The sequence below is a fragment of the Emys orbicularis genome, chromosome 4, assembly GCF_028017835.1.
Source record: "Emys orbicularis isolate rEmyOrb1 chromosome 4, rEmyOrb1.hap1, whole genome shotgun sequence".
Lineage (NCBI taxonomy): Eukaryota > Metazoa > Chordata > Testudines > Emydidae > Emys > Emys orbicularis.
In genome coordinates this window covers 77,213,986-77,240,770 of record NC_088686.1, presented here as the reverse complement: position 1 = coordinate 77,240,770, position 26,785 = coordinate 77,213,986, and the positions used below count along the sequence as shown (strand labels likewise).

The window sequence follows — 26,785 nt, the reverse complement described above, 5'->3', positions numbered from 1 at the left end:
CCTGACATAAGGACTTTGAATTATTTGTTGGTGGGTTACTCTGGCAGGGGAGGGCTATAATTGATGTGGCCAGAGGATTATTAGAGGGGCTATTGGCTGGAGGTGCTAGATGAGGAGATCATGCTCTGCATAGTAGGAAAGGGTGGACCAGTGGTGAGGCCACTTTTCTACAGAGTTCTTTATATGTATTTACCTTAAACTGCAGATGCCATTTTGAATGTAGGGTTCTCTACCTTCTCTGTTGTCCTGTTACCTCTGCTGTGGAGGTAACAGGACAAGTCCAAAGGCTGGTGGCAAAGGGCTATAACAATATAGGGTCATTGACTGAAGTGCTCTCCCACTGAAATAGAATTGCTCCAAACAATAGGCTGGCTCCTCTCCAGGAGAAGAGTCATGTGCTAAGGGTCTGGGATCAGCTGAAGCGGTAGATGTGGGAGTCATCTGACAGAGGGACTGGAAGGTTATAAGAGGGCAAGACCTGATCATTTTAGTGTCTCTGGCTGTTTTCACCAGCTCAGGATGAGGGAAGCTGCTTCAGAAGCCTGAGCAGGTAGGGGAAGATCCTGCCTACTTGAATGCAAATAGTCCCCCAAGGACTTCCCACAGAAGAGTGAGCTAGAGTGGGGGCCAGTGTGTTCAGGATGTCTGTGTACAATGATCTGTAATCTATGTTAAGAGCCATGGAGTTAGAATTCTGTGCAAAATGTCCGTGTGCCTGATGTGTTACATCTTCTCAGATGCCCCTTGGGGAGGCAAACCAGAAGGCTCACACCTCTGGGGTGGAGCTCTAGGAGAGGCTATGTCTAAGATACTCTGGTATTTTGGCAGCAGGAGGGAGCAATGATCCTGCAGGTGGGTTGTGGGGCTCCATTTCTGTGAGGCGGTAACAGTCTGAGTTGGTGCCAGGAAAAGTGCCAGAGAAGCAAAGGGAGGAAACAGTGTGGAGCCAGCTGAGACCCAAGGAAGATTAAAACACATGGCTGGATGTCCTCCAAGTAAGCTGGTTAGCCACCAGCAGGGAGAATAGGGCCAACTCTCTGATACGCTGTACCTAGTACAACCCTGGGGGTGGCAGTAAATCACCTTTGCATTACCCCAAGCCCAGGGCAACTGGATGGCAGGGTGATCCCCATTGCCAGACAGAGCAGTCTCAGCTGCTCTTACATCTGGCTGCTTGTGGCCCCATAACATCTTCTCTTCATGGAATGTGGCTGCTGCCTCAGTTTCCTGACTTGATTGCTTGGTTTAGCTAGCAGGCTAAACTGGCCAACTCCACATCTTGCAGTCCCAAATAATATGAAAATCTTTACAGTCTCCTCTGTGTCACAGCCCTCCCTTAGGGGTCTTTTGAGGGTCCATCAATCTTTACCCTTCTCCAGGTGTAGCAGCAACACTTTCTGCTGGTCACTCAGAATTAAAGGGGAACATGTGTCCTCCCTCTTCCACTAGCTCCAGGCTTGGGATCTTGACATAAATAAAGCTGACACCAGTCCTGACACCTCCCCTGCTTCTTTCCAAAGTCTACTTACTTTGCTTTGGCCCTGTCCCTTAAAAACCCTCTCAGAGGTTGGCTCACTCACCAAAGAACATAATTCAAATATTATTAGAGTTTTTAAAATTATAGATGACTTTCTAACACACAAGGTTTTGACTCAACATGAGGTAATTCTCTTTTGGACCACTGACTGATAAAGAAAAAATAATCCCTGGAGACGTGGAAGTTGGTGATTGCTTGGGGATCAGTGATCATGACCCAGTTATAGTCAATATGGGCAAACAAAAGACAGATCCAACTAGCCCTACACATACACACATGTGCTGCTTCAAAGGTCTAATTTCCCAAAGCTGAGGGAAATCATGAGTGGAGCTGAGTCAGAGGAAAAAATATAGACAGAAAAATGTGAACTAAAATCGCCAAAAAGTCATGATTCCACAATTAAGGAAGAGGGCAACTTTGGCTAAAAACCCATCTTGGTTCAGAGGTGAAGTGAAGGCAGCAATTAAAAATAAAAAAGCAATACCTAACAAGCGTAATAAAGGGGAAGTAGACAGAAATTCATGTAAATTTAAAATCATTAAGTGTAGAAAATTGATAAAGAAGCTAAAGATGTCAGGGGGAAATCCATGGCTAGCAGAGCGAAGGACAACAAGGAATCTTTTAAGTATAAGAGGAACAAAAGAAATCCTAGCAATTCTATAGGGCTATTACTATTTCCATCTTGTTAATGATGAAGTAAAGGAACAAGAATTCATAAATATTTCTATTCTGTATTTGGAAAGAAGTAGGATAATGTAGTTATCACACAAGGATGATGAAGTACTTTCCAGTCCTTTAGTAGCTAAGGGGGATGTTACTCAACATCTACTAGAGATTTAAAAAAAAATTAAATCAACTGATCCACATAACTTGATCCCAAGAGTCCTATAAGAGTTGACTGAGATACCTGACTTTGATGATAATTCTAATAAATCTTGGAATATTTGGGGGAAAGAGAGTACCAATGCTGTACCAATATTCAAAAAGGGCAAGTAGGTTCACCAGGGTAACTATAGGCTGGTTAGCCAAACATCAGTCCTGGACAAAATAATGGAAATGCTGATTTGGGATTCAGTTGATAAAGAATTGGGTTTAATTATATTCCTATCAACATGGTTTTATGGAAAAGAGGTCTTGTCAAAGAAACGTGACCTTATTCTTTTGGCGAGATTACAAGTGTGGTTGATAAAAGTAATTGTGTAGATGTAATATACTTAGAGTTTTGTAGGGCATTGCACTTAATACTGCATGACATTTTGACTAAAAAAATTGCACTCAACAATATCAATAGAGTACAAGTTAAATGGTTTAAGAATTGGCTAACAGATCTCAAAGTAGTTGTCAATGGGGAATCATCGCTGAAGAGGGGTGTTTCTAGTGGAATTCTGCAGGGATTGATAGTAGCCTGATGCCATTCAACATTTCCATCAATGATCTGGAAGTGAATATAAAATTACTGCTGATAAAACTTGCAGACAACACAGATTGGCTGAGTGGTAAATAATGATAGGGACAAGCCAGTCATACAGTGGGATCTAGATCAGTTGGTAAGCTGGGCCCACTTAAACAAACGCTGTTTTAATACAGACAAATGCAAACGTCTACATCTAGGAACAAGAGAATGCAGGCAAGCGCTACAGAATGGGGGACTGTATCCTAAAGCAGTGACTCTGAAAAAGGATTTAGCTGTCATAGTGAACAAGGGACTCATCAGGTGTGGCCACTGTGGTGCTCTGGCAAAAAGGGCTTAATTTGATCTGTGGATGTATAAACAGAGGCATAGTGAGTAGGGAATTGATTTTTTTGCCTCTTTATAAGGCATTGATGAGACTGAACCTGGAGTACTGCATCCAGTTGTGGTCTCAACATTTTAAAAGGGATGTTGAAAAATCAGAGAGAGTACGGAAAAGAGCCACAAATGATTTGATGGCTGGAGAAAATGCCTTACAGTGAGAGACTTGAAGAGCTCCATATGTTTCAATTATCAAAAAGAAAATCAAGGTGACTTGATTACAGTATAAGTGCCTTCCTGGGGAGAAAATACCAGGTTCTAAAGGGCTCTTTAATTTAGCAGAGAAAGGTATAACCTTAAAGGGCCAGCATACCCTGCTACAGGCTTCCACGGGCTGTTCCAGTAGCCAAAGATCTGCTACAGGCTGTAGTTCCTGGGCCATTCCCAGCTCTACTAGTGGGTAATCTTGAGTGAGTCAATCCCTGCTCTGTGCCTCAGTTTCCCTGTCTGTAAAATGGGGGAATGATCCTGACTTCTTTTATAAAGTGCTTGATATCTACCAATAGGGATTATTATTATTTCAAAAAAACTGCTTCCGTTCTAGATCATCATTATGATAATTTATTTGAGGCCTTTGGGCACTACTGCAATACAATCAGGATTGGGGCCCCATTGTGCTGGGTGCTACATACATGCATATGAAGAGACAGACTCTGCCCTAGAAAGCTTACCGTCTGATGCAGGTAGGCTATGTGCACAGATGTTCCAATACAAAATCAAACTTGGAAAGCAGCCACAGTGACTCTGCCATGTAGAAGGTTAATGGCCAAAGGACAGTAGGTTGAAGATAAAGCCACTGCAGCTACATACCTTAACTAGCTGTTAATAGGGTAGCAAGTGGGCATGAACAAGGAGTGAAGGGTGAAGATGTTGTGAGTAGAGGACACTGTAGTCTTGACTTAAGCCAGACATGTCTACAAAGGACACTCTGGAAAGTTAAGGCAATGAACTAAAAGTGTGAAGCCAATGTGCATAAATTAAAGTGTGTTAGTTGCACTCCCCCATGAGTGGTTTCATTCAGGAGTAGAATGCCTTTAGGATTAAGTGAGACAAGGTGAGTGAGGTAATATCTTTTATTAGACCAACTTCTGTTGGTGAGAGAGACAAGCTTACATAGAGTTCTTCTCACCAACAGAAGTTGGTCGAATAAAAGATATTACGTCACCCACCTTGTCACTTTAATATCCTAGGACTGACATGGCTACAACACTGCATACATATAGGATTAAGTTACAGCAGACTAAGGCCACTTTACTCCTGAATGAAACCATAGGGGCAAGGGAGATGACAGATATGTTTTAATTTATGCCCATTGACTTCATATCTTTTAGTTGATTTGCCTTAACTTTCTGGAGTGCCCCCATGTAGGCGTGGCCTGAGTGCTGTAACCCAAAACTCTCTTATCTGGAAAAAAAAATTGGGTTTTGTTGTCATTGGGTGGGTTTTTTGTGGGGGGGGGAGCTTGGGGTAACTAACACTTGTGGGCAATCCTGAGGTAAAGCACAGGCACTTTTCCTCATAGTAAAACTAAACTAGGCAAGATCAGCACTATGTCCCAGTCTGGTGTTGACGTCACCTAGTTTACCTTGCGGTAGAACTAAAGTGCCTTGTCTTCATTGCATTTTTACTTAAAATAGCTCACACACATTAGTTAACCTGGGGTAAAAAAAATGCACATTTTCAGCAGTGAAGACAAAGCCAGAGAGAGACCACAGCATGGATGAGTAAAGTTAAAATTTTGTTACATTCTCCATCCAAGGTGCAAATCCAAAGAGGCAACCATGTGCAATATGGGGAGACTTTACAGCTCCTGGAAAGCCGGCTCTTACCAGCGCTGAAAATGTGTGGTGTCCACATAGTATTCCCAAGTTCCACTTCTCTGTACCCCCTCTCATCTTGGTACCAGTCTCACAGTTCAGATTCCCACATCTATATTAGCGAAGAGCATTCATTCTGGTGTTGAAAATGAACCAGTATCTGAAAAAATATATTGCAGGCAAATGGTAAAGAGCAAGGTGAATCGGTGTCCTTCCAGGCACTCTTTTCTTTCTTCCTGGCACTGGGGGAAGAAGATTTTCCTTCATGATGGCATAACTGCAATTACAGAACATTTGCAACTGTAGCATCTGTCAATGCAAAGACCATGTATATACAGCGTTGACGTATAGTGTGCTGGTGCTGTACACTACCCTATGGAGATCCAAATTCAAGGTCTGGTTCATTTCCTTAATCCTGTGCCATCAGATGCTGAGAGCACTGTGGACACAATGTACTTAGGTCCCTCTCCTCAAAGGTGGTAATGTGCCTAATCCATTGAAATCAATGGGAGTTAGGCAGCTAAATGTGTTTGATCTGAGCCGTAATAGGCACTGAAATCAATGGGCTCCCTTTGACTTCAACAGGTTTTGGACTAGGACTTTAATCATTAGAGATGAGGAGCTTTACATCACTCTGTGAGGACTCGTTTGGCCTATGCAAAATGTGTTCTGAGTGTCCAGCCCTCACAAAACAAGCATGTTCAACACTAGGACAGGGAATCTTCTATGCTTCAAGAAGGTTTCAGAGTATACCAAGTGCATCTATCATTTTTAGAAGCTATATTAGGATAAAACTCTAAACGTCTCCTCACATAAAGTATCAGAGGGGTAGCCATGTTAGTCTGAATCTGTAAAAAGCAACAGAGGGTCCTGTGGCACCTTTAAGACTAACAGAAGTATTGGGAGCATAAGCTTTCATGGGTAAGAACCTCACTTCTTCAGATGCAAGTAATGGAAATCTCCAGAGGCAGGTATAAATCAGTATGGAGATAACGAGGTTAGTTCAATCAGGGAGGGTGAGGTGCTCTGCTAGCAGTTGAGGTGTGAACACCAAGGGAGGAGAAACTGCTTCTGTAGTTGGATAGCCATTCACAGTCTTTGTTTAATCTGATGGTGTCAAATTTGCAAATGAACTGGAGCTCAGCAGTTTCTCTTTGGAGTCTGGTCCTGAAGTATTTTTGCTGTAAGATGGCTACCTTTACATCTGCTATTGTGTGGCCAGGGAGGTTGAAGTGTTCTCCTACAGGTTTTTGTATATTGCCATTCCTGATATCTGACTTGTGTCCATTTATCCTCTTGCGTAGTGACTGTCCAGTTTGGCCAATGTACATAGCAGAGGGGCATTGCTGGCACATGATGGCATATATAACATTGGTGGACGTGCAGGTAAATGAGCCGGTGATGTTGTAGCTGATCTGGTTAGGTCCTGTGATGGTGTTGCTGGTGTAGATATGTGGGCAGAGTTGGCATCGAGGTTTGTTGCATGGGTTGGTTCCTGAGTTAGAGTTGTTATGGTGCGGGGCGTAGTTGCTGGTGAGAATATGCTTAAGGTTGGCGGGTTGTCTGTGGGCGAGGACTGGCCTGCCTCCCAAGGTCTGTGAAAGTGAGGGATCATTGTCCAGGATGGGTTGTAGATCACTGATGATGCGTTGGAGAGGTTTAAGCTGAGGACTGTAGGTGATGGCCAGTGGAGTTCTGTTGGTTTCTTTTTTGGGCCTGTCTTGTAGCAGGAGGCTTCTGGGTACACGTCTGGCTCTGTTGATTTGTTTCTTTATTTCCTTGTGTGGGTATCGTAGTTTTGAGAATGCTTGGTGAAGATCTTGTAGGTGTTGGTCTCTGTCTGAGGGGTTGGAGCAGATGCGATTGTACCTCAGTGCTTGGCTGTAGACGATGGATCGTGTGGTGTGTCCGGGGTGGAAGCCGGAGGCATGAAGGTAGGCGTAGCGGTCGGTGGGTTTTCGGTATAGGGTGCCAACCTTAAGCATATTCTCACCAGCAACCACGCCCCGCACCATAACAACTCTAACTCAGGAACCAACCCATGCAACAAACCTCGATGCCAACTCTGCCCACATATCTACCCCAGCAACACCATCACAGGACCTAACCAGATCAGCTACAACATCACCAGCTCATTCACCTGCACGTCCACCAATGTTATATATGCCATCATGTGCCAGCAATGCCCCTCTGCTATGTACATTGGCCAAACTGGACAGTCACTACGCAAGAGGATAAATGGACACAAGTCAGATATCAGGAATGGCAATATACAAAAACCTGTAGGAGAACACTTCAACCTCCCTGGACACACAATAGCAGATGTAAAGGTAGCCATTTTACAGCAAAAAAACTTCAGGACCAGACTCCAAAGAGAAACTGCTGAGCTCCAGTTCATTTGCAAATTTGACACCATCAGATCAGGATTAAACAAAGACTGTGAATGGCTATCCAACTACAGAAGCAGTTTCTCCTCCCTTGGTGTTCACACCTCAACTGCTAGCAGAGCACCTCACCCTCCCTGATTGAACTAACCTCGTTATCTCCATACTGATTTATACCTGCCTCTGGAGATTTCCATTACTTGCATCTGAAGAAGTGAGGTTCTTACCCACGAAAGCTTATGCTCCCAATACTTCCGTTAGTCTTAAAGGTGCCACAGGACCCTCTGTTGCTCCTCACATAAAGTGTGTTTTATACATATGCAAACAGTCAAAAAAGTGGTGGGACTTTCAAGACTTAAAATCAGCCATAATCTTAACGCTGTAGCCTTTAATCTCACATCCTTCTGCCCCACAACATTTGTCATAATCCTTTCTTAGGTCTCATCTCTAGGGACAGCTTTTCAATAGAGCTTGGTTTCCATTTAGACACCTACAAGGTGGCCATAGTTTCACAAGTTCTCAGCGCACAGAAATGCCCACTCAGACACTTAGGGTCAGATTTTCAATAGAGCTCAGTACCTATTATGCTGAACTCTTGAAAATGTGGCCATTTATTTTTGTAACAAAATGACTATATGCCCCTGCCCTGGTGATGGGCAGGTTATAACTACATGCTCGTATCTGAGAGGGCCCTTAAACTGTCGGACCCAGATCCTCAAAAGTATTTAGTTGAGTGCCTAAATACCTTGAGGACCTGGGCCTAAGATCAAGGACATTGTCCTTTATTTGTGTGTGATTCACAATGTACACTTTTAGAGCAGTAAAATAATAACTTAGCCCAAAACAAACTAGTCTCACACTTTTATCAACATGAAAATTCACCAACCCTCCCTAAATTTTTGCAATTAGACTTACCAAAAGTGTAGTTCAGCATGAATCCAGGAAACACCCAAGCAAAATCGCTGTGAAATTCTACCAGCACAAAGTTCTCCGAGGAGGTAAAGTCTGCAATCTGCATTGTCCCACAGTATGGGCCAACAGCTGGAGATGTGGGTCGGCTCCCATCATGAATAAGCAAATAGTCATACTTACATTCATCAATGTCCTCCAGCTCAAAGGAGACCATTGTTAGAGATATCTATAGAAAATACAACAAGAACACTTTGCTTGCATACCTTTCCCTTAACCTTTATCTTGTCTATTTAGATTGTAAATTTTTGGGGGCCTAGACTGTCCATTGCTATTTGTACAGTGCCCCAGGAGTCTGGCCCTGATCTTGGGTGGGCCTTAAGTGTTACTGAATGTAAATTTATTTTATTATAAAATTGTTTGAACTCAAAAGGCATTTGGTTTGGAGGGTGGGTCATTTGGGTAATCTCCTGTCTTGTGGCAGGATTAATTTCACTCTCTTTGGCAGTAAGGCATCAGATACAGTTTTGAATATCTCTAGAAGCAAATATTCAAAATACCAGTGTAGCATTTCAGCTTCTTGGCTCTCACCTAGGCTATGTCTACAGTACGAGCGAGGGGTGTGATTCCCCTGCTCCCATACACATACTTGCACTAGCTATCAGCGAGGGTGAGTCTAAATAGCAGTACAACAGGGGTAGTGGCAGCAGAGGCAAGGCTTAGCTTTTCCGATTATGCACCCCTCCCCCCAAAACCAGAGAGTATGTACTCGGCATGGCTAAGCCATGCCTCCACCGCAGTTATCTGTGCTATTGCAGCTACACTGCTCTTCAGACTCTCACTAGCTCAATGAGAGCTATTGCAAATATGCGTAGAGGAGCAGGAGGAATCACATCGGTAGCTCATAGTGTAGACATAGCCCTAGAGATTATTTTGAGCTAAACCTACCACTTATGAGACAACGTCACCATCAGTTCACATTCAAGGCTAAAATGGTTTTCTTTAACTATCACATAAGGCCTATGGCACCTACTGAAGTCTTTATTGTGAAGGCTTAGGTTGGATTTACACAGTGCATAGGGGTAAATTTCATTCTTTGAGTAGCTGATGTTGCTTCTTAGGATGCGCTAGAACAACTGGTATTCTGTACTGCAAAGAGAAGCAGTCAGAAGGCATTGCTGGAGCCAGCAGAATAGCCCTTAAACACCTCACCTTGCGATCTGTTGGAGCACTGATGATCCAGAAGCAGTCCTGGTTTTTGGGGTACCTGTTGGGGTAGTTCGGGGAGGTGATCACTCCACTTGTGCCCGTCAAAGTGCTTCCACATTTCACTAAGAAGAAAAGAAACCACACAGATAATGTTAATGAGCTTATTAACAGCTTGTGAGCAGGAAGAAAGAATCCAAAGGGACATCAATATGGGCCTATTCTAGAGCCAAAAGAAAATGTCTCCTACTCAGTTTTCTATGGCCAGCATCTGTGCTTCCATTTGTATTGACGGAGCTTAGAGCATAGTATTGGTTCTCCTTTGGAGAAGAGGGGGAAACTGCAACTTAATGCTGAATAAAGGTCTGAACTTAAATAACTTTAATGTAGACAAGGGAGGGTTTGCCCCACACCCACCTCCCCTGGCACATTCCCAAGCCCATCCCCACTTTTTTCCCAATTTTTGTTTCTTCAACCAGCAGGGAGCAGAATTGTAAATATGACACATTTCTACTTATAGAGCATCCTCTCTGTTCACCAGGAATTCAGCCAGTGCTTGATTCTGAGACCAGGCTTGTGGTAGATAGACAGTAACTTGTTCTAGTAAACTAGTCCCAAAAATGTGTCTGAAATAGTTTCTTATATATTTGTATAGCCAGTAAAAAGGAAATGAGCTTTCAGGAGCACTTATTTGATGTAGAGAGTTAATAATTTTCTATGCGGTGCCTGTGCAGCTCCAATTGCAAGAAAGTAGCTAAGGAGTCAGATCCTGGGTAAAATTTACTTTTGAAAATTATACCTAGTATCATAGTCCTACAGCAAGGGAGAGTGACAAAAATAGGAGGGAAGTGGGAGGGAACAAACTGCTGGCTACAACATTAACTAAATTTTTTTTTCCTTTTGTGAAAAGTCAAACAGTGGGGTGTCCTCCACTTTTTCCCCATAAAAACCAAAGTTACATTTTGGAGTTGAAGTAATAATAAGTAGTAATGATCTTACTTGTATTTGATGCCTTTCCTTCCATAGCATTTCACTAATGACAGAGAAACTATAGCCACCAAGTAGTTTATTTCCCCACTGCTCCCCCCAAAATACAGTAACCTCTCAAGAGAAGTTGGGAAGGTCCCAAACGCACACACAAGCATTGAAATCAGGAAGTGAAAAATTACCAGAGCCAAGGGAAAGTACAGGAAAAGTTTAAGTAGGCAGCCTGTAATTACTTCCTCTGAAACTTGCCAAGACACTGGGGTCAGTATCCTGTCTTAGATAAAGTGCCATGGGACCTTCAATAACCACCAAGTGGCCAGGACCTTAGTTTTACATCTTATTGGAAAGAATTCTCTTCAGTACCCTCTGGCATCACACCAGTGTGGAATCATTGGTTCAGCATTGACTTGGGGGTCAGATGGCCACCTGCCGAAGCACCAAAACCACTTTCTGCTGCATCTGGATGTTTCTTGGTGGGAGGGTCTCCCCTGTCCAAATACTAACAGGGCCCTATCCTACTTAGTTTGTGTAGTAAGCCCAGACCTCACAAGGGGTAAGTCCACAGATAAGCTGATTTGAACCAACCTAGAAAATGATAGGCCTGAAACCTGTAGACCCAAGCCATCCCTTTTCCCCCTGCCTCTCTTCCCCCCCCCCCCCCCCATTGTTAAAAAATACCTTCTATGTGGCCCCTACTTTCTACCTTGTCATTCATGAGATCTAAAGTTGCATAGATATCCAGATGGCTAGTGGAGTGTTCTGCAGCCATTTTTCACTCTGTGGCTAGCAGCTCCTACTGCTCAGTTACTTTTTTTTTAAACAGGTAGCTGTAAAGACCTCAACTAGCCCAACAAGGCTTCTTTGACCTCCAGAAGAATGAGTGAGACCTGAGAGCTGTTGGTGTGAGGGCCAGATAGGGTCCTATTTTTCATTTTTTTTCTTCATTCCTAGCTTCACAAGCTGCTGGCTTTGAACAGTTCTTATGGATGGTGGAAGGGATAACATGGAAAAAAGGGTTTACCACCAAAATTCAAATATAGAAAAACACATTTTGCAAAATTCCACAAAACGTTCTGTTTTGCACATGAATATTTGCTAAGCACAAATTAGAAATGTCACCAAGCTCTGTAAATGAGGCACTGTCCGCACCCTGGCTATAGGAGGCTTGGAAACCTGTTGCTGCAGTAGTCTCATCGCTCACAAACTCTACAAGCACCATGTTTCTAGAAGCCACCAATGAGGGTAAGGACCCCATCCCACACAACTTGTCCAGTAAGACACTGGAATTCCTGCTGCTTCCATCATAAATTCTGATGTAGTCAGAGGTACAGTCTGGGGAAGGCTGAAGATCAAAAGCATCAAACTGCAGGAAAACCTGAAGAGGAACATGAAAATTAAACACTTCAAATCTGCCCTGACTTCTACCAGGAGCGCCACCAGCTTTTCTGTCGCCCTAGGCGGCAGAAGGTCCTGCCCCGAAATGCCGCCCTCCACAGAGGCGGCGGAAGGTCCCGCCGCCGCGGTCGCCGCCCCCCAAATTGTAGCACCCTAGGCGACCGCCTAGGTCACCTAATGGGTTGCGTCGGCCCTGACTTCTACTCTTTTCCATCCTTATTTGACCCTGACCTACATCCTATATCTGTGTGTGGATTTCAGTGTGAATCTGTTTGTCAAAGAGGATCTTGGCTGAAATCCTGAACTCCTTGTACTGTCCTCCCTTCTCAGGAGAGCTATCCTCCCCTCCTTTCTTGTCATCAGGAGACTTGCCTCCATCCCCCCCTTCTTACCCTTTCTTTACCCTCCCCTCTCTTCAGTGGTGCCTCTTCCATCTCTCTAGTCCCCTCCACCTACCTTCAGTAATGACACCACCATAGAGACCCTTCTGCTCCTTGCCTACCTTTCATTCGCTGCCAGCCTGCTCTCCCCAGCTCTTCACCTTGCCAGTGCTGCTTCAGTCCCCACTCTCCTGTCCTCAGCCACTTCTCTATGCTACATGCCCATGAAGCTTCCTGGTTTGACAAGAACAGCAGGACCAAGTATAGAAAAACAGAGAGTGAGGGACTGGACTTGCATGAGAGTCTCATCCGGATTCCACCTCCCAGCAGCCAGAGAGATTCCCCTCTCCCTGCCACCGTTCCCCAGAGTGGCCAAAGGAAAACCCTGGAAAGCAGTAAATCTTTGCACCTAGAACCTGATTCAGAGCTCATTTACACTGGTGTAAATCAGAGTAACTCCACTGACATCAATGGAGTTACACCAGTCAGGGCCGGCTCCAGGCACCAGCCCACCAAGCTTGTGCTTGGGGCGGCACCTGGAGGGGGGTGGCACGGTGCTCCGGCCGCCGGGGAGAGCGGGGCCACGGCCGGGCTCGCCGCCCTCCTCCCAGGGCTCCGGCCGCCCTCCCCCCCGGCGCCCTCCCCCCGGCTGCTGGGGGGAGAGCGGAGCCCCCCCCGGGGCTCCGGCCACCCTCTCCCCTCCCCCCCCCCGCGGCAAAAAAGCCAGAGCCTGGGGCGGCAAAAAAGCCAGAGCCGGCCCTGACACCAGTATAACACTGATATATATGAGAGCAGAATCAGACCCCAAAAGGGTTATGTTATTAACCAGTGCATCGGAAAGTGATATATTATCTCATAGCTTTTTAAGGTCAGAAGGGACCATTAGATCATCTAGTCTGACCACCAGTATATCAAAGGCCATTAAGTGTCACCCAGTTACTCAGGCACTGAGCCCAATAACTTGTGTTTGGCTAAAGCATGTCTTCCGGAAAGGCATCTCGTCTTGATATAAAAACATCAAGAGATGGAGAATCCACCACTTCCCTTGTAGTTTGTTCCAATGGTTAATCACTGGCACAGTTAAATAATATTTAATATATAATATTATTAAAATTATGACATTAAAATCTGATAAATAATGCCATGTATTATTAACACCTATTCAAAGCTCCTTTTTCCTAACAAAAATCACCTGATGCTGTGGGATGCGAATGAGCCACAGACAGTTGCTGTTGTCTGGATATAAGGATGGGTAATTGACAGAAGAGAAGGTGTCACTAGGTTTATGCAGCACATTGCTACAGCAATCTGAAGAACAAAAGAAAACAGTTGTAAAGAAAATGAAAGATGCAGAGAAATCCTCTTCAAGGGAAAATCCAGTCACAGCTATCTCCATCCATTAACGGCTGTCAAATTTATAAAAGAGAAATTAATTGTCATGTTCACAAATGTGTCAATGCTCATCTACTAAATGCATTAAATAACTGTAAGCAAAATAATGGAGCTAGTAAAATAAGCTAGAAGGAAATTAGCAGCTATCACAAAGTTTCTTAATTAAGTACATAGTGTTTGGAGCACTTACTGCAGCTATAGAGCTTGTTGATTTTAGCCACGTCGAGATTACTCAGTCCCTCTCTCTGTCCGATGGGTACAGAGGGATCAGGAATCGGTACAATAGTTGCTTTCCCAGAGGTGTTAGAGAAGTCATATCTGCAGAAGCAGGGGAAATCATGTGTCTAAGTCAAATCCCACTTTAAGTGATGCATTTGTATTATTGTGGAAAATATTCTAAGTAACATTTGCCTAAGATTCTGAAGAGATTAACTAACTAGGAAAGGGCAAGCAAAGAGCCTTCACAGATATCTCCGGAAGAACACTGAGGAAGCAGCTTTGTGTCCAGCAACACTGAAATGAAAAAACAAGGGGAGAATGTATTGTTTGGTGGATGACTCCTTCCAAACCTTTCATTAGAATGAACTCTGTGTCCCAAGCAGAATGCTCTGAAGAGCAAGGTTGCTGTCTGAGCTCCTGATTCTTTGAATATTTGAAACTGCTACTTGCTGTCTCTTGCCTCCAGCTAGACAGGATTTATTTATCTTAATTACTGGTTTGCTTTGGGAAAATGCACAGAAATTTGCTGCCCATTAGTGCAAATGTGGGGCAAGGTGCCTCCTACAGGCTTCTGTGTTAAGGGCTAAATTGTAGAATTAAGCCATGAGCCAAGATAATACACAATTTTCACAAAGTATTACACAACATCCTGAGGATGTAAGAGGAATCCTCCTTGTCTTTTTAAGTACTGTTGCATAAGTGAATTAGTGATCTAATTAATAGCCCAGCCCCGAGAACACTGCAGAGGCTGGTTTAGAGGACAGACTTGGTAGTGCCAGACCTGAAGTTATGGCCATATAAGGCCTCTACTCTAAGGTGTCACAGCTCAGGGCAATAGCACCAAACATGCCAAATCCATGAAAAAAACGCAGAAATTGGGCTTGTTTTTGGCTTAATTGGCTTGTGAGTTGCTTGTTGGCTAGTTTTTGGCTTGTAGTTTGTTGTTGCTTGTGTGTGGTTTTTTGTTTTGTTTTTGGATCGGCTCCCGGCAAGGAGGGGAAAGGGGCAAGCAGGGGAGAGAGTCAGGGGTGCACAGCGGGCCCACCACAGTCCCAGACTGCCTGCTGGGGGGATCTAGTCACATAGAGTGTTGGGGTTCTTAGGGATGGGCTTGTTTTGGCCTTGTTTTGAAATGGGATTAGCTTGATTTTTGGCTTATTGTGAAAGTTGGGGTGCTTATTTACCACGTGAAAGTTGGCAAATGTGAACAGCACCTGTATTCCCCCTCAGTGGTCCACCAAGGGCACCCACTCTTAGGCTTCTTGCTCCACAGCCATTGCCTTCCCTTCTATCTCCCTTCTGACTAGAGTATTTTCAGGCTGCACAATTCCCTGTCCTGTCTGTATTTCCCAGCACAGACTGGTTGCCTAATGACATCTGCTTGCTTTCTCTTCAGAGGCAGATAAGAGATAACAATTGCTACAGTTATAAGGTACCACACAGTACTTCCTAGGCAAGCCTGATTTAATCTTATGGTAAAAAGAACTACAGAGAAAACATATTAAAAACAATAAAAGAACCTACATGCATATGAATAAGTTTACCAGAGTTCATTCTAATACGGATTCTGGCAGGAGCAGTCCTTCCTCCTCTAACTCAAGGGACTCCTTGTGGATGCAAGTTCATCACAGCTTCAGCTCAGAACAAGCACACAATCATGTTGGACCCTGGAGAATCAAGTTTGAACTAGTGTATAGATAAACCTCTCCAGGGAGAAGTTTCACAGGTTGACTTTGGAGGGGAAAATTTGCATCCCCTAAACCCCAGTTATTTCCTAAGAAATCCACTTCATGTGCATTGTACCAAAAAGTCCTTTGAAGTTCCAATCCCACGATTGTACATAAAGACTTGAATTTTTACATGAAATTGTCAGTCTGTCACATAAGGTACAAATGCAGTGAGAAGAAATGTTACTCCACTTATTTGAGCATAAGCTTTCGTGGGCTATAGCCCACTTCATCGGATGCATAGACTGGAACACACAGAGAGAAGATATTTATACATACAGAGAATATGAAAAGGTGGAAGTAGCCATACCAATTGTAAGAGGCCAATCAATTGAGATGAGCTATCATCAGCAGGAGAGAGAGAAAAAACCTTTGAAGTGATAATCGAGATGACCCAAAGAAGGTGTGAGGATATATTAACATGGGGAAATAGATTCAATTAGTGTAATGACCCAACCATTCCCAGTCTCTGTTCAAACCTAAGTTAATTGTATCTAATTTGCATATTCAAGTTCAGCAGTCTCCCTTTGGAGTCTGTTTTTGTATTCTACGCAAAAGAATAAATGGACACAAATCTGACATCAGGAATCATAACATTCAAAAACCAGTAGGAGAACACTTCAACCTCTCTGGCCATTCAGTAACAGATTTAAAGGTGGCAATTTTGCAACAAAAAAACTTCAAAAACAGACTCCAAAGAGAGACTGCTGAACTTGAATTAATATGCAAATTAGATACAATTAACTTAGGTTTGAACAGAGACTGGGAATGGTTGGGTCATTACACTAATTGAATCTATTTCCCCATGTTAATATATCCTCACATCTTCTATGGGTCATCTCGATTATCACTTCAAAGGTTTTTTCTCTCTCCTGCTGATGATAGCTCATCTCAATTGATTGGCCTCTTACAGTTGGTATGGCTACTTCCACCTTTTCATGTTCTCTGTATGTATAAATATCTTCTTGCTGTATATTCCAGTCTATGCATCCGATGAAGTGGGCTGTAGCCCATGAAAGCTTATGCTCAAATAAATTTGTTAGTCTCTAAGGTGCCACAAGTACTCCTGTTCTTTTTGCGGATACAGCCTAACACGGCTGCTACTCTGAAACCTGTTACTCCACTGTCTTTCTCTTCCAGCCCCATCCCTCTTTACCTTTGCCAGGGCTAAGTCAGACAGTAGGAATAGATTCCCTTCGTCATAAGTGTTCCCGCATTTCTAAGGGTATGTCTACACTTCAGGCTGGAGGTATAAACTCCAGCTTGAGGAGACGTATCACATGTGATCAAACTAGTGCACTAAAATTAGTGTAGTTGTGGCAGCGGGAGAGCTAACCACCCAAGTACGTGTCTGGAGACTCAGACAGGATTGTGCTCAGGGCGGATAGCCCCTCTTGTAGCTCATGCCACCATGGCTATACTTTTTTTTTTTTTTTAGTGCGCTAGCTTGATTGGAGCTAGCGCGGGTATGTCTCCTCAAGCTGGAATTTACACCTTCAGCTTGGAGTATAGACATACCTTAAGTGAATAGCAATAGCCATGCCCTAGAAAGAGCAATTCTGTCTCCTAAGTTTGAATAGGAGATTAGAGCCCCACTTGCATCTATGAAAGGAAGCCCCAGACTCCAACTTACAAGCCATAGTGCATCACTGAGGAATAGTCGTAGGGAAGACCCAGGTTATTGGAATTCACTTTCCTAAAGTTCCCTTGTTCCCCTGTAAGGTATGAAAGCAACATTTCAACCACCAAGACAGGATCAAGACCAGAAAAAAAGTATTAAAGTGTTACTGCAGTCCTCACAGAGCTGTTAGAATACTTAAAATATATTTATTCCCATTGGAGATTGTCCTGAGCATGGGCCTGACACAAAGCCCACCTAAGCCCATATGAGTCTTTCCATCAACTTCAGAGGGTTTTGGCTCCAGTCCTAAAAGCCAAGTAAGGACTTCAGAATTTGATCCACATGAACTATGGACCCAATTCCACCCTGTGATGCGCATGCACTTGTCTGTCTTAGGAGTTTCTATGGTACGCTTCACTGGCATCTGAAGGTCAGTGACTTCAACAGGAACTGCACCTGTGCATCCAAGAGCAGAGTTTGTACCCATAGTCGTATCTATGCCCTGAGAGGAAAACGTGGCTGACTAGCTAGGCTGAGCACTGGGAAGATGTGTGCAGAGATAGCTAAGGTGCTGCTCTGCAAAACCTTGACTTTCCTCCTTGTGCAGCAGCAATGCACTTGGCCATTGCCAAAGGAGCCTTAGAACTGCAGAAGAAGGGAGAGGGTTTGCCATGGAGTTGTACCAAAGTATACCTCTTAAGGGCCAAACACCGAGATCTTTATTCAGGTTTTGCTCAGTCCTTACTCAGGCAAATTCCCATTGACTTCACTCCCAACCTGCCTATAGCCAACATAACAGCACAGGATAGGATCCTAGTGAAAATGTTCCTTCTATCTAAGATACTTTTACCCCCCTACCCATTACTGTAATATCTGAGACCTTCACAACCTGTAATGTATTTATCTTCACCACAGCCCTGGGAGGTAGGAAAGTGCTCTTATTCCCATTTTACACATAAGGAATTAAGGCATAGAAAGACTAAGTGACTTGACAAGGTCGCACAGGAAGTCTGAGGCAGAGCAGGGAGGTCTCCTAAATCCTAGGTTTAGTGCCAAAACCACTGGGCCATCCTTCCTTTCTCCTTCACCCTTTGACATGAGTTTCTCTGTTATTGTTACTAGTGGCTGGCAAAGCAGGAACCATTTGGATAAGTCCCCCACATTGAATGCTTATCAGAAATTCATCCCAGCTATCTGAGTCTCTTTAGTCTGAGTCTGCAAAACTGGGCCAGAGAGCTTGAAGGAAAAACCAGTCTCTTCATTTAGCACTTTCACTCCTGAGCCAATCCAGGACTATGAAATGCAGGGGAAATCCAAAAATTAACAACAGATGAGGGAGAAAAAAGTAACCGAACTTTTTCATAGCTCAAAAAACTGATTTGAGGTTTGGGGAAAGGTTCAGGTTGGTTCTTATCAGCATTGATTCCACCAGGCCAATGTATAGTTTCATGATAATTTCCATTTGCCCCATTTATAGCCAAGAAGAGGGGAGTGAAAAGCTGCTACTGTTTACTGTGATTTTTCCACCTCTATGCTGTTCTCTTTTATTAACCAGCAGATATGAAAGGGCCTCAGCATCAGTTGTTTATACAGAAATGTCAAAACCATGTAAGCAATAAATCCTTTGCCTTTCTCTAGCACCCTCCATCCATGGATCTCAAAACACCTTTACACACATTAATTTTCTTAATCAAGTCCCTGTGAGTTAAGTTAGTACAATTCCATTTTACAGTTGGGATAACTGAGGCACAAAATAGCTACAGCCAAAATTTTCTCTTAAATTATAAAGTTTACCACATTCCTTCATATTATATTCACTTCAGAGAGCTGAAGGTGTTCAGCACCTTTTACAATAAGGACACTTGTTCAGGTGCCTAAATGCGGGTTTCAATGCCTGACTGCAGGCACCCAAATGTAAATATTTTGGCCTAAGTGACTTGTTCAAGATCACACAGGTAGTCAGTGGCAGAGCCAGGAATAAAACCCAGATCTCGTCAAGCACAAGATCATCCTTCCTCTCATGATAAACTGCCCCGAGTCGCCCACCAACATCTACAGAGAAAAACTTAAAAAAAAAAAAAAAAGGGTATAACAGATTCTTTTTAGCTGACTGATGAGGCAAACAAATGTAAACAATAACATATCATTTGGGGAGTCTTATGGACAGAGGGAAAAGAGTACCTAGGCACCAGCTCAGTAAAACATTTAAGCATGTGCTTATCCAGAAACGTGCTTAAGTCCATCTATATTCAGCAATGCACTTAAGCATGTGATTAAAGTTAAGCATATGCTGAAATGCTTTGCTGAATTGGGGCCCCAGAACCTAAACACTATAAGCAAGGAGAAAGAGCTAAAATAGAAGTTCTGGCCTAAGGAACAGAACAGTATCTTGTATTAAAAAAAACTGAGAAAAATAAGCCAAGTTTCAAGGATCTAAGTGGACTGCAACAAAACCGCAGGCAATATGTTGTCAAAGCAAAGAAATGGGAAAACTTCCAAGGTGAACTGTAGGGTTAAAAAAAAAAAAAAAAAACAATACTGAAACCCTGGGAAAAAATAGGAGGTGGAAGAGCTGGGAAATTGCAAAAGATCTCAGGGCATGATCCTGCACTACTAAAGTCAATGGGAATTCTGCCTTTGACATCCATGGGAAAAGGATAGGGCCTTCTTCAGAGCTTTTTTTCAGGTCTGAGAAGGGTATGTGGCTCAAAAGCTTCTCTCTCTCACCAACAGAAGTTGGTCCCATAAAAGATATTACTGCACCCATCTTGTCTCTCTAATATCCTGGGACTGATAGGACTACACCGACACTTCATACTAACTCCTTCTTTGTCTTTTTATTTTTACTCTTCTTTGCATCATAAAAATAAGTAATAACTATAAAGACCTGTGAAGCCACCTGCTTTAATCTCTCACGGTCTCTGGGGAAACTCCAGGGCTAAATCCCTTCTTTTTGTTAGCCTTGTCCTCACAGCATCCAGGTGGGTTGTCCTCTCATTATGAGCCCCGATTCTGATCTCATTTACATTGGTGTAAATCAGGAGTAACTACATTTGAGTCAGTGGGGTTGCACCACTGTAAAATGGGTGTGAATTAGATCAGAACCAAGTCCACTACCTTTGGTAAAACTGTGGATTTTTAGCCCCTTCTCTTAGGGGTCTCCTCTTTATACTTCATTGAAAAGCACCACAGAACCCTATGGCATTATATAAATAACAAATAATTATAATATCTTGCAAGAAACCACCTCTGATGTCTAAGCACAAGATAATGCAATTGAAATTTACTCAGGATAATGTGGGAATGGCTGAAAATTTTTGGTGCAAACTGTTTTAGGGTCTGGTGGAGCAAACATGCTCACGTCCCACTCACAGGGAGAGCACATATATTTCAATGTGTCTGAAAAGGAAGAATCAAATACATTTGCTGAAGTAATTTGTCACTATTTGGTATTCTGTTCCCCAGTCCCATCCCTCATTATGTAATGTTTGGTAAACATTTTAAAGATGTAAAGAATTAGGATAAGCACTATTACTATCACCATCAACACCACACACCACTCCCTTGGACATACCTGCCATAACGTATTCCCACATGATCTTAACATAGTTGTCCCGGTCACTCCGGACCTGTTCATGTAAAAAACCCAGCGCATGGTTCATTTCATGTTGAATTGCTCCTTTATTCATGCAGCCAGTTTTCATGAGGCCCACCTTCTGCATACCTCCAATCTTTCCAAAGTGAGACCAGCAGCTGAAAGGAACATGCAACCAATAACCAAAGATGTCACGTGCAACAAGCTATAGTCCCATAGCTGAAAAGCAACGTAATCAACCAAAAATATCAACAAAAAGAGAAAAATGAAAAATTGTATGAGCTCTGACAACTCACTCTCTTAATCACAGGCTCCTGGAGTTTGCTACCAGCTGGGACTATTTAAATCCAGGTCAAGCAGGAAAGAAAGAAAACTGAAGAATATGTTCTAGTCACAATTAGGACTGATGGAACTGACCTCTCCCCAGGTACAACGCTTATGTAGTTGGTTTCTGTTGTGCGATTTATAAACTGGACACAAGTCAGGGTTGTGAACTCCTGCATTGCTTCAGCAATCCAAGTCCTCTCTTCCACAGCTAGGAAGAAAAGGGGGAATATGTAACAATGGTATTTTGATTATTATGTGGCAGTCCACTCCACTAAATCTCTGCACCTAGTTATTTTCCTATCACAGAAGTCAAATTGGATAAGAGTACGGAGGGTTAAGGGATCTTCAAAGTGATTAGGGTAGTAATAATAATTATACTTATCCCTTATGTACATTGCCTTGCATGATGAAACCACTATGCAGGCAATAAAAGGTAGGTAGGTCAGTATTATTATCTCCATTAGACAGATGGAGAAACTAAAACAGAGAGGTTAAGGCCAAAATAGTCAGTCTGGGGTGTGTAAAGTTAGACAGCTGACTATATTTAGGCAGCTAAATAAAAGCGGCTTGTTTATCACAGATACTGAACACCTGCAGCTCCCACAGAAGTCCCATGAAGCAGCAGGTGTTCAGCACTCCTGAAAATCAGAGCATTTTTATTCAGTGCCTAAACATGCCTTTAAGTGCTTGACTATATTTGAAACTTTTGGCTTAGGTTGGCCCCCTCAATTACAACCCACTTTTCAAAATTTGTCCCACAACAATGTTGTGCCTCAGTTTCCCCATCTGTAACATTACAGTAAATAATCCTTACCTAGCCACAGGGATGTTGTAAAACTGAATTAATTACTGGGCACAGTCATGCCTCTGCATCAGTGTACCCCATTGCCCCTTGCCTCAAGAGGGGGTTCTGCAGGTCCAGGGATATGCAAATAAGAAAGGGATGAGGAATGAGCGGGACAGTTGTACGGATAGGTGGACCCACATTGTCCACCTGCCCCCAAATGGCACCACAGTGATTCCCATGAAAAGTTAACCCAGACCCAGGCTGTGTTAAATGTCCATGCCTCTTCCCCTGAAAGTGAGAATAACTCTTTAGGAGGGGTCCCCAGGGAAGTCACTGGTGGTTGCAGACCGGGCAGTGCTGCTCCAAAGGAATCAATCTGCAAGGGAGCAGGGTGGTGAAAGTGGCACAGAGCTCATATGAAGACAGGGCTTCTATAGAGATCTTCCAGGTTAAGGCACCAATTCTGCAGCCTGTTCCACAAATCCACTGACTGACCCCCGATCCACTGACCCCAGCAAAACAATTAGGAAGAACTCTCCAGGGAAAACCTCATGGAGATTTCCTTTGTCTTTTCCTCTTCACCATTTCCCATGGGAAAGGACAATCAGGCCTTACTGTTGGTATGGCTCTTTCTGAGATCCTTCCATAAAAACTAGTATGTGAGGACAAAATATTTATTACTACAAGTAATAATATATTAATACAAATATTAGTAACAGATTAGACATGTTATTTGGTCCATAGCTGTTAAATGTCAGTAAATATAGACTAGTATGTATGAGTCCATTGGTATTTATGTAACTAAATACTGTCAATTAACCACACCTTTAAATATCCATTTTACTAAATTATATACTATTTTAGCCAAACTGTCCTAAGAGCAGCTGATGGGAAGGGTAATAGTCATAAAGGCTGCCTTGGGTTAAAATCACTTTTGACACATGATACAGAGATACCGCCGTGAAATAATCCTCAGAATTTGAAATTAGCATGGATTTTAACACCACAGGTACATTTACACGTGACTTACAAAACTCTGTAGAAATATTAACTGGGACGTTGACTAGCCCATCACGGGACTTGGGCCAGAAGCAGCTGCTGTCACAGTTTATGGCACTGCGTTTCCTTCTCAAGACAATGTCACCCTCATGCAGAGTTGTATCGCTCTCTAGGCAGATAAAGAGAATAAAGAACATACTAGACATGGGAAACGGGGTGATTTTTCAAAGGCACAAATGTGAATTTGGCAGCCAACTCCCAATGACTTTCAGTGTCCTGCCCATTTTGTCTTAGAAAATGTCCTGAGTGTGAAGTTATTTCTAATAATCTACAAAAGGATTAGTAAATATGTTTGTGTGGAAAATAGGCAGCAGGTTTAAAACAAACAAAAGGAAGTATTTTTTTCACACAACGCACAGTCAACCTGTGGAACTCCTTGCCAGAGGGTGTTTTGAAGGCCAAGACTATAACAGGGTTCAAAAAAGAACTAGATAAGTTTGTGGAGGATAGGTCAATCAATGGCTATTAGCCAAGATGGACAGGGATGGTGTCCCTAGCCTTTGTTTGCCAGAAGCTGGGAATGGATGACAGGGGATGGATCACTTGATGATTACCTGTTCTGTTCATTCCGTCTGAAGCACGTGGCATTGGCCACTGTCAGAAGACAGGATACTGGGCTAGATAGACCTTTGATCTGACCCAGTATGGCCATTCTTAAAATAAACCGTGATGTGCTGGGACAGGTAAGGCCTTCCTGACTTCCAGTGAAGAAAATATGATAACTTATAGGCCACTGCACACTTTTAATCGATGACATTCTGTCATGTGAATGACAGTGTATACATTTGCTAAAGGAGCTTTGGGATCCTTCAGCATGGAAAGTGTTTTAGACATGTAAGGCATTGCTCTCCTTCATTGAGACTTGCAGAGTGAAAGAAAAGTCTTAACTGGCATCCAGAAAGATCTGCTAAACTGTCCAAGAGCCATTACTGTCTCTAAGGGGATTATTCAGTGTGTGCCCCTAATTAGTCTCCGTGTTAATTTGTGAAGTATTACATGACATCATAATATGCCCCCCAGTTCTGACTTCCAAATCTCCACTGCTATTCCCATCCTGTGTTTCTCATGGGCAGTAAGTATCGATTATTGCGCCAAATACACGTGTAGTTTTGTGCGTGCAGACAAAGAAGTGACAGTGTCACACAGGAAAGATAAAAAGGGACAGCACAGGTGAATGAGTGACCCCCAAGTGTGGAGAGTGGCCAGAGGAGAAGGTAGAGACAAATGACTACATTCAGCTCTGGCATAAGCAGACACATCTACCACTGATGTTGAAGAGAGCTGAGCTTGCTTACATCAAGACTGAATCTGGCCCAGCGTCAGACAGCCAGGATGGGGATCACTTATATAAAAAGGGTGAAGGGATTCTGCTCTCTTCTTTTACTGGTCGTATTCATTGGCAAAATAGCATTCCTTGGGGTAATTATTCAGTCAGGGCCAGCTCCAGGCACCAGCTGAGCAAGCAGGTGCTTGGGGTGGCCAAGGGAAAGGGGCGGCACGTCGGGCTCTTCGGCGGCAATTCGGTGGAGGGTCCCTGTCCCTCTCGGAGGGAAGGACTTGCCGCCGAAGAAGAAAGCGGTGCGGTGGAGCTGCCGCCGATCGCAATCGCGATCGCGGCTTTTTTTTTTTTTTTTTCTGCCGCTTGGGGCGGCAAAAACCCTGGAGCCGGCCCTGTATTCAGTAACCCTGCTTGATTTCCTTATCATACCAACATAAATCATCAAGTTAATGTGAGTTTCAAAGAGACAATTGGATTCATTTTCCAGGGCCCACCATTAGGTACTGACACAGAGGATTATTTTTGAAGTGATAAAAAATTATGGCCAAAATTTTCAAGCCCTGAGTCCCTAAAATTGAAATTATAGTAGTAGCCTAACCTGCAGAGGTCCTTAGCAACTCCAGCTCCCATTGAAGTCGACAGGCTCTGCAGGTGTGATTCATCACCTTGGAAAATCTCCATAATCACTTATATTTAGGGGCCTAAATATGGATTTAGAAGGCATCCAGGTCTGAAAATTTTAGCCTATGTGCCCTATTCCCCTCCCAGTTACAGCACTGTAAATCAGAGGTAGCTCTTTTGAAGTGGTAGGAGTTATGCTAGTATAAGCCTTGTATAACAGAGTGGAAAATCAGGCCTGAAGTACTTAAGTGTATGGAATAAAAAGGACAGCCTTATCCATAAGAACCCCGAGTATCTATAGAATAGTTAAAATCAAACTCACCCATTTCATTATTTCTTGTGGCTACCTGCAAAAGGAAAGGAAATCTTTTAGTATGTTCACATCATCAAAAGAAAACTATCATTAGGTAGAATCACAACAAACTCTGGGCTACGCTGAAATATTATAATTTATTTTTGGACAGACAGGTCGATCTGCAGAGATGCAAAGTCTAAACTGCCCTGGCAGCATGAACACACCTGGACAGGTTTACATAGTGCAAAGCTATAGAAAAATGCTAAAAGGGCTGACAGTGGAATAAGATTCATCCTCAAATTTCTGAGCAAGTCCTCTGTGTTCTGGAGCTCTGTTCCCCAAAGCCCCAGCTAGTTTACTTGAAAGATGTTTGTATAAGAAAGCTGCTGCTTTTAATAATTGGACCAAACTTAGATAACATGATGTATTTTCACAGAATAAACAAGCTGCAGAAATTCCCAGCAGAGTTGCAGGCTTTCATTTCATACTTATTTATCTTTAGAAAATAGAGGAAGTGGAGCAATAGGAAAGAAAATAAAGTAACCTTTAGATGACTCAAGTTTAACTCTATGAGGATCCCATGAGCTGCCACAGCATTCCCTCACCCCCAGTGCAGGGTCTGGGAATCTGAGCAGTCAGGGGCAGGAAGTGGGTGGGTTTGTCTTAGGGGAGATGGGCATTTCTCCCTCCCCCATGAAAACACAATTGGAGCCATGCTGTCAGGGAGTTGGGACAGAACCACACGGGGTCCAGATCCCTGGTTTCTTCTGCACCAGGGCAATCTCCACCTCTGACTGTCCTTCAGAGAAGAACTGAGAGGGAGCACTGTGAGGAGAATCTCATATTGTTTCCCTTCCCATTGGCAGGTTATTTCCAGGTAGAGGAATGATCTGGCTCTGCCAGGCAAACTCCCATTGAAGTGAGAACAAATCCATTTACACCACTACCTCAATATAACATGACCCGATATAACACAAATTCATATATAACGCAGTAAAGCAGTGCTCGGGGGGGGGGGGGGGGCTGTGCACTCCGGTGGATCAAAGCAAGTTCAATATAACGTGGTTTCACCTATAAGGTGGTAAGATTTTTTTGGCTCCTGAGGACAGCGTTATAGCGAGGTAGAGGTGTACTTTTCTATTTGTGAATTTGCGGAAGCAGTTTGACATCATGCTTTTAAACTTACTAAAACGTCATTAACTCTATTCACATATTTTTGTGACGTTTAGGGTTACCTATGCTGTGGCATTTTCCATACAGCACATAATACAATACTGAGAGGCAGACACAAAGAAGCTGTAGCAGAAGACAGCTACCTGGATGGAACGGCTCCTCAGTTTGCTACTCTGGTATTTGGTGAGCCTCCCAAGAGGCTGAAGAGCCCAGGGCCACCCTCCACGCTAGCTGCTGCAGATCAAATTCAGAAACCACATTTCCGCAGCTGCACATCACAAAA

The 26,785-nt window shown here is 43.3% G+C and overlaps 1 protein-coding gene across 1 annotated transcript; it reads right to left on the bottom strand.

Annotated features, from left to right (window-relative positions):
• Positions 1-4,980: 4,980 nt before the first annotated feature.
• On the bottom strand, positions 4,981-25,622 carry LOC135877766 (astacin-like metalloendopeptidase). The gene is made up of 12 exons (XM_065403318.1): positions 25,554-25,622; positions 25,357-25,381; positions 23,106-23,243; positions 21,379-21,496; positions 20,941-21,119; positions 17,379-17,460; positions 13,990-14,117; positions 13,600-13,715; positions 11,782-12,007; positions 9,652-9,770; positions 8,446-8,668; positions 4,981-4,985 (listed from the first exon to the last, which is right to left on the bottom strand). The coding sequence occupies exons 1-12, from the start codon at positions 25,620-25,622 to the stop codon at positions 4,981-4,983; spliced, it is 1,428 nt and encodes a 475-aa protein (XP_065259390.1).
• Positions 25,623-26,785: the final 1,163 nt, after the last annotated feature.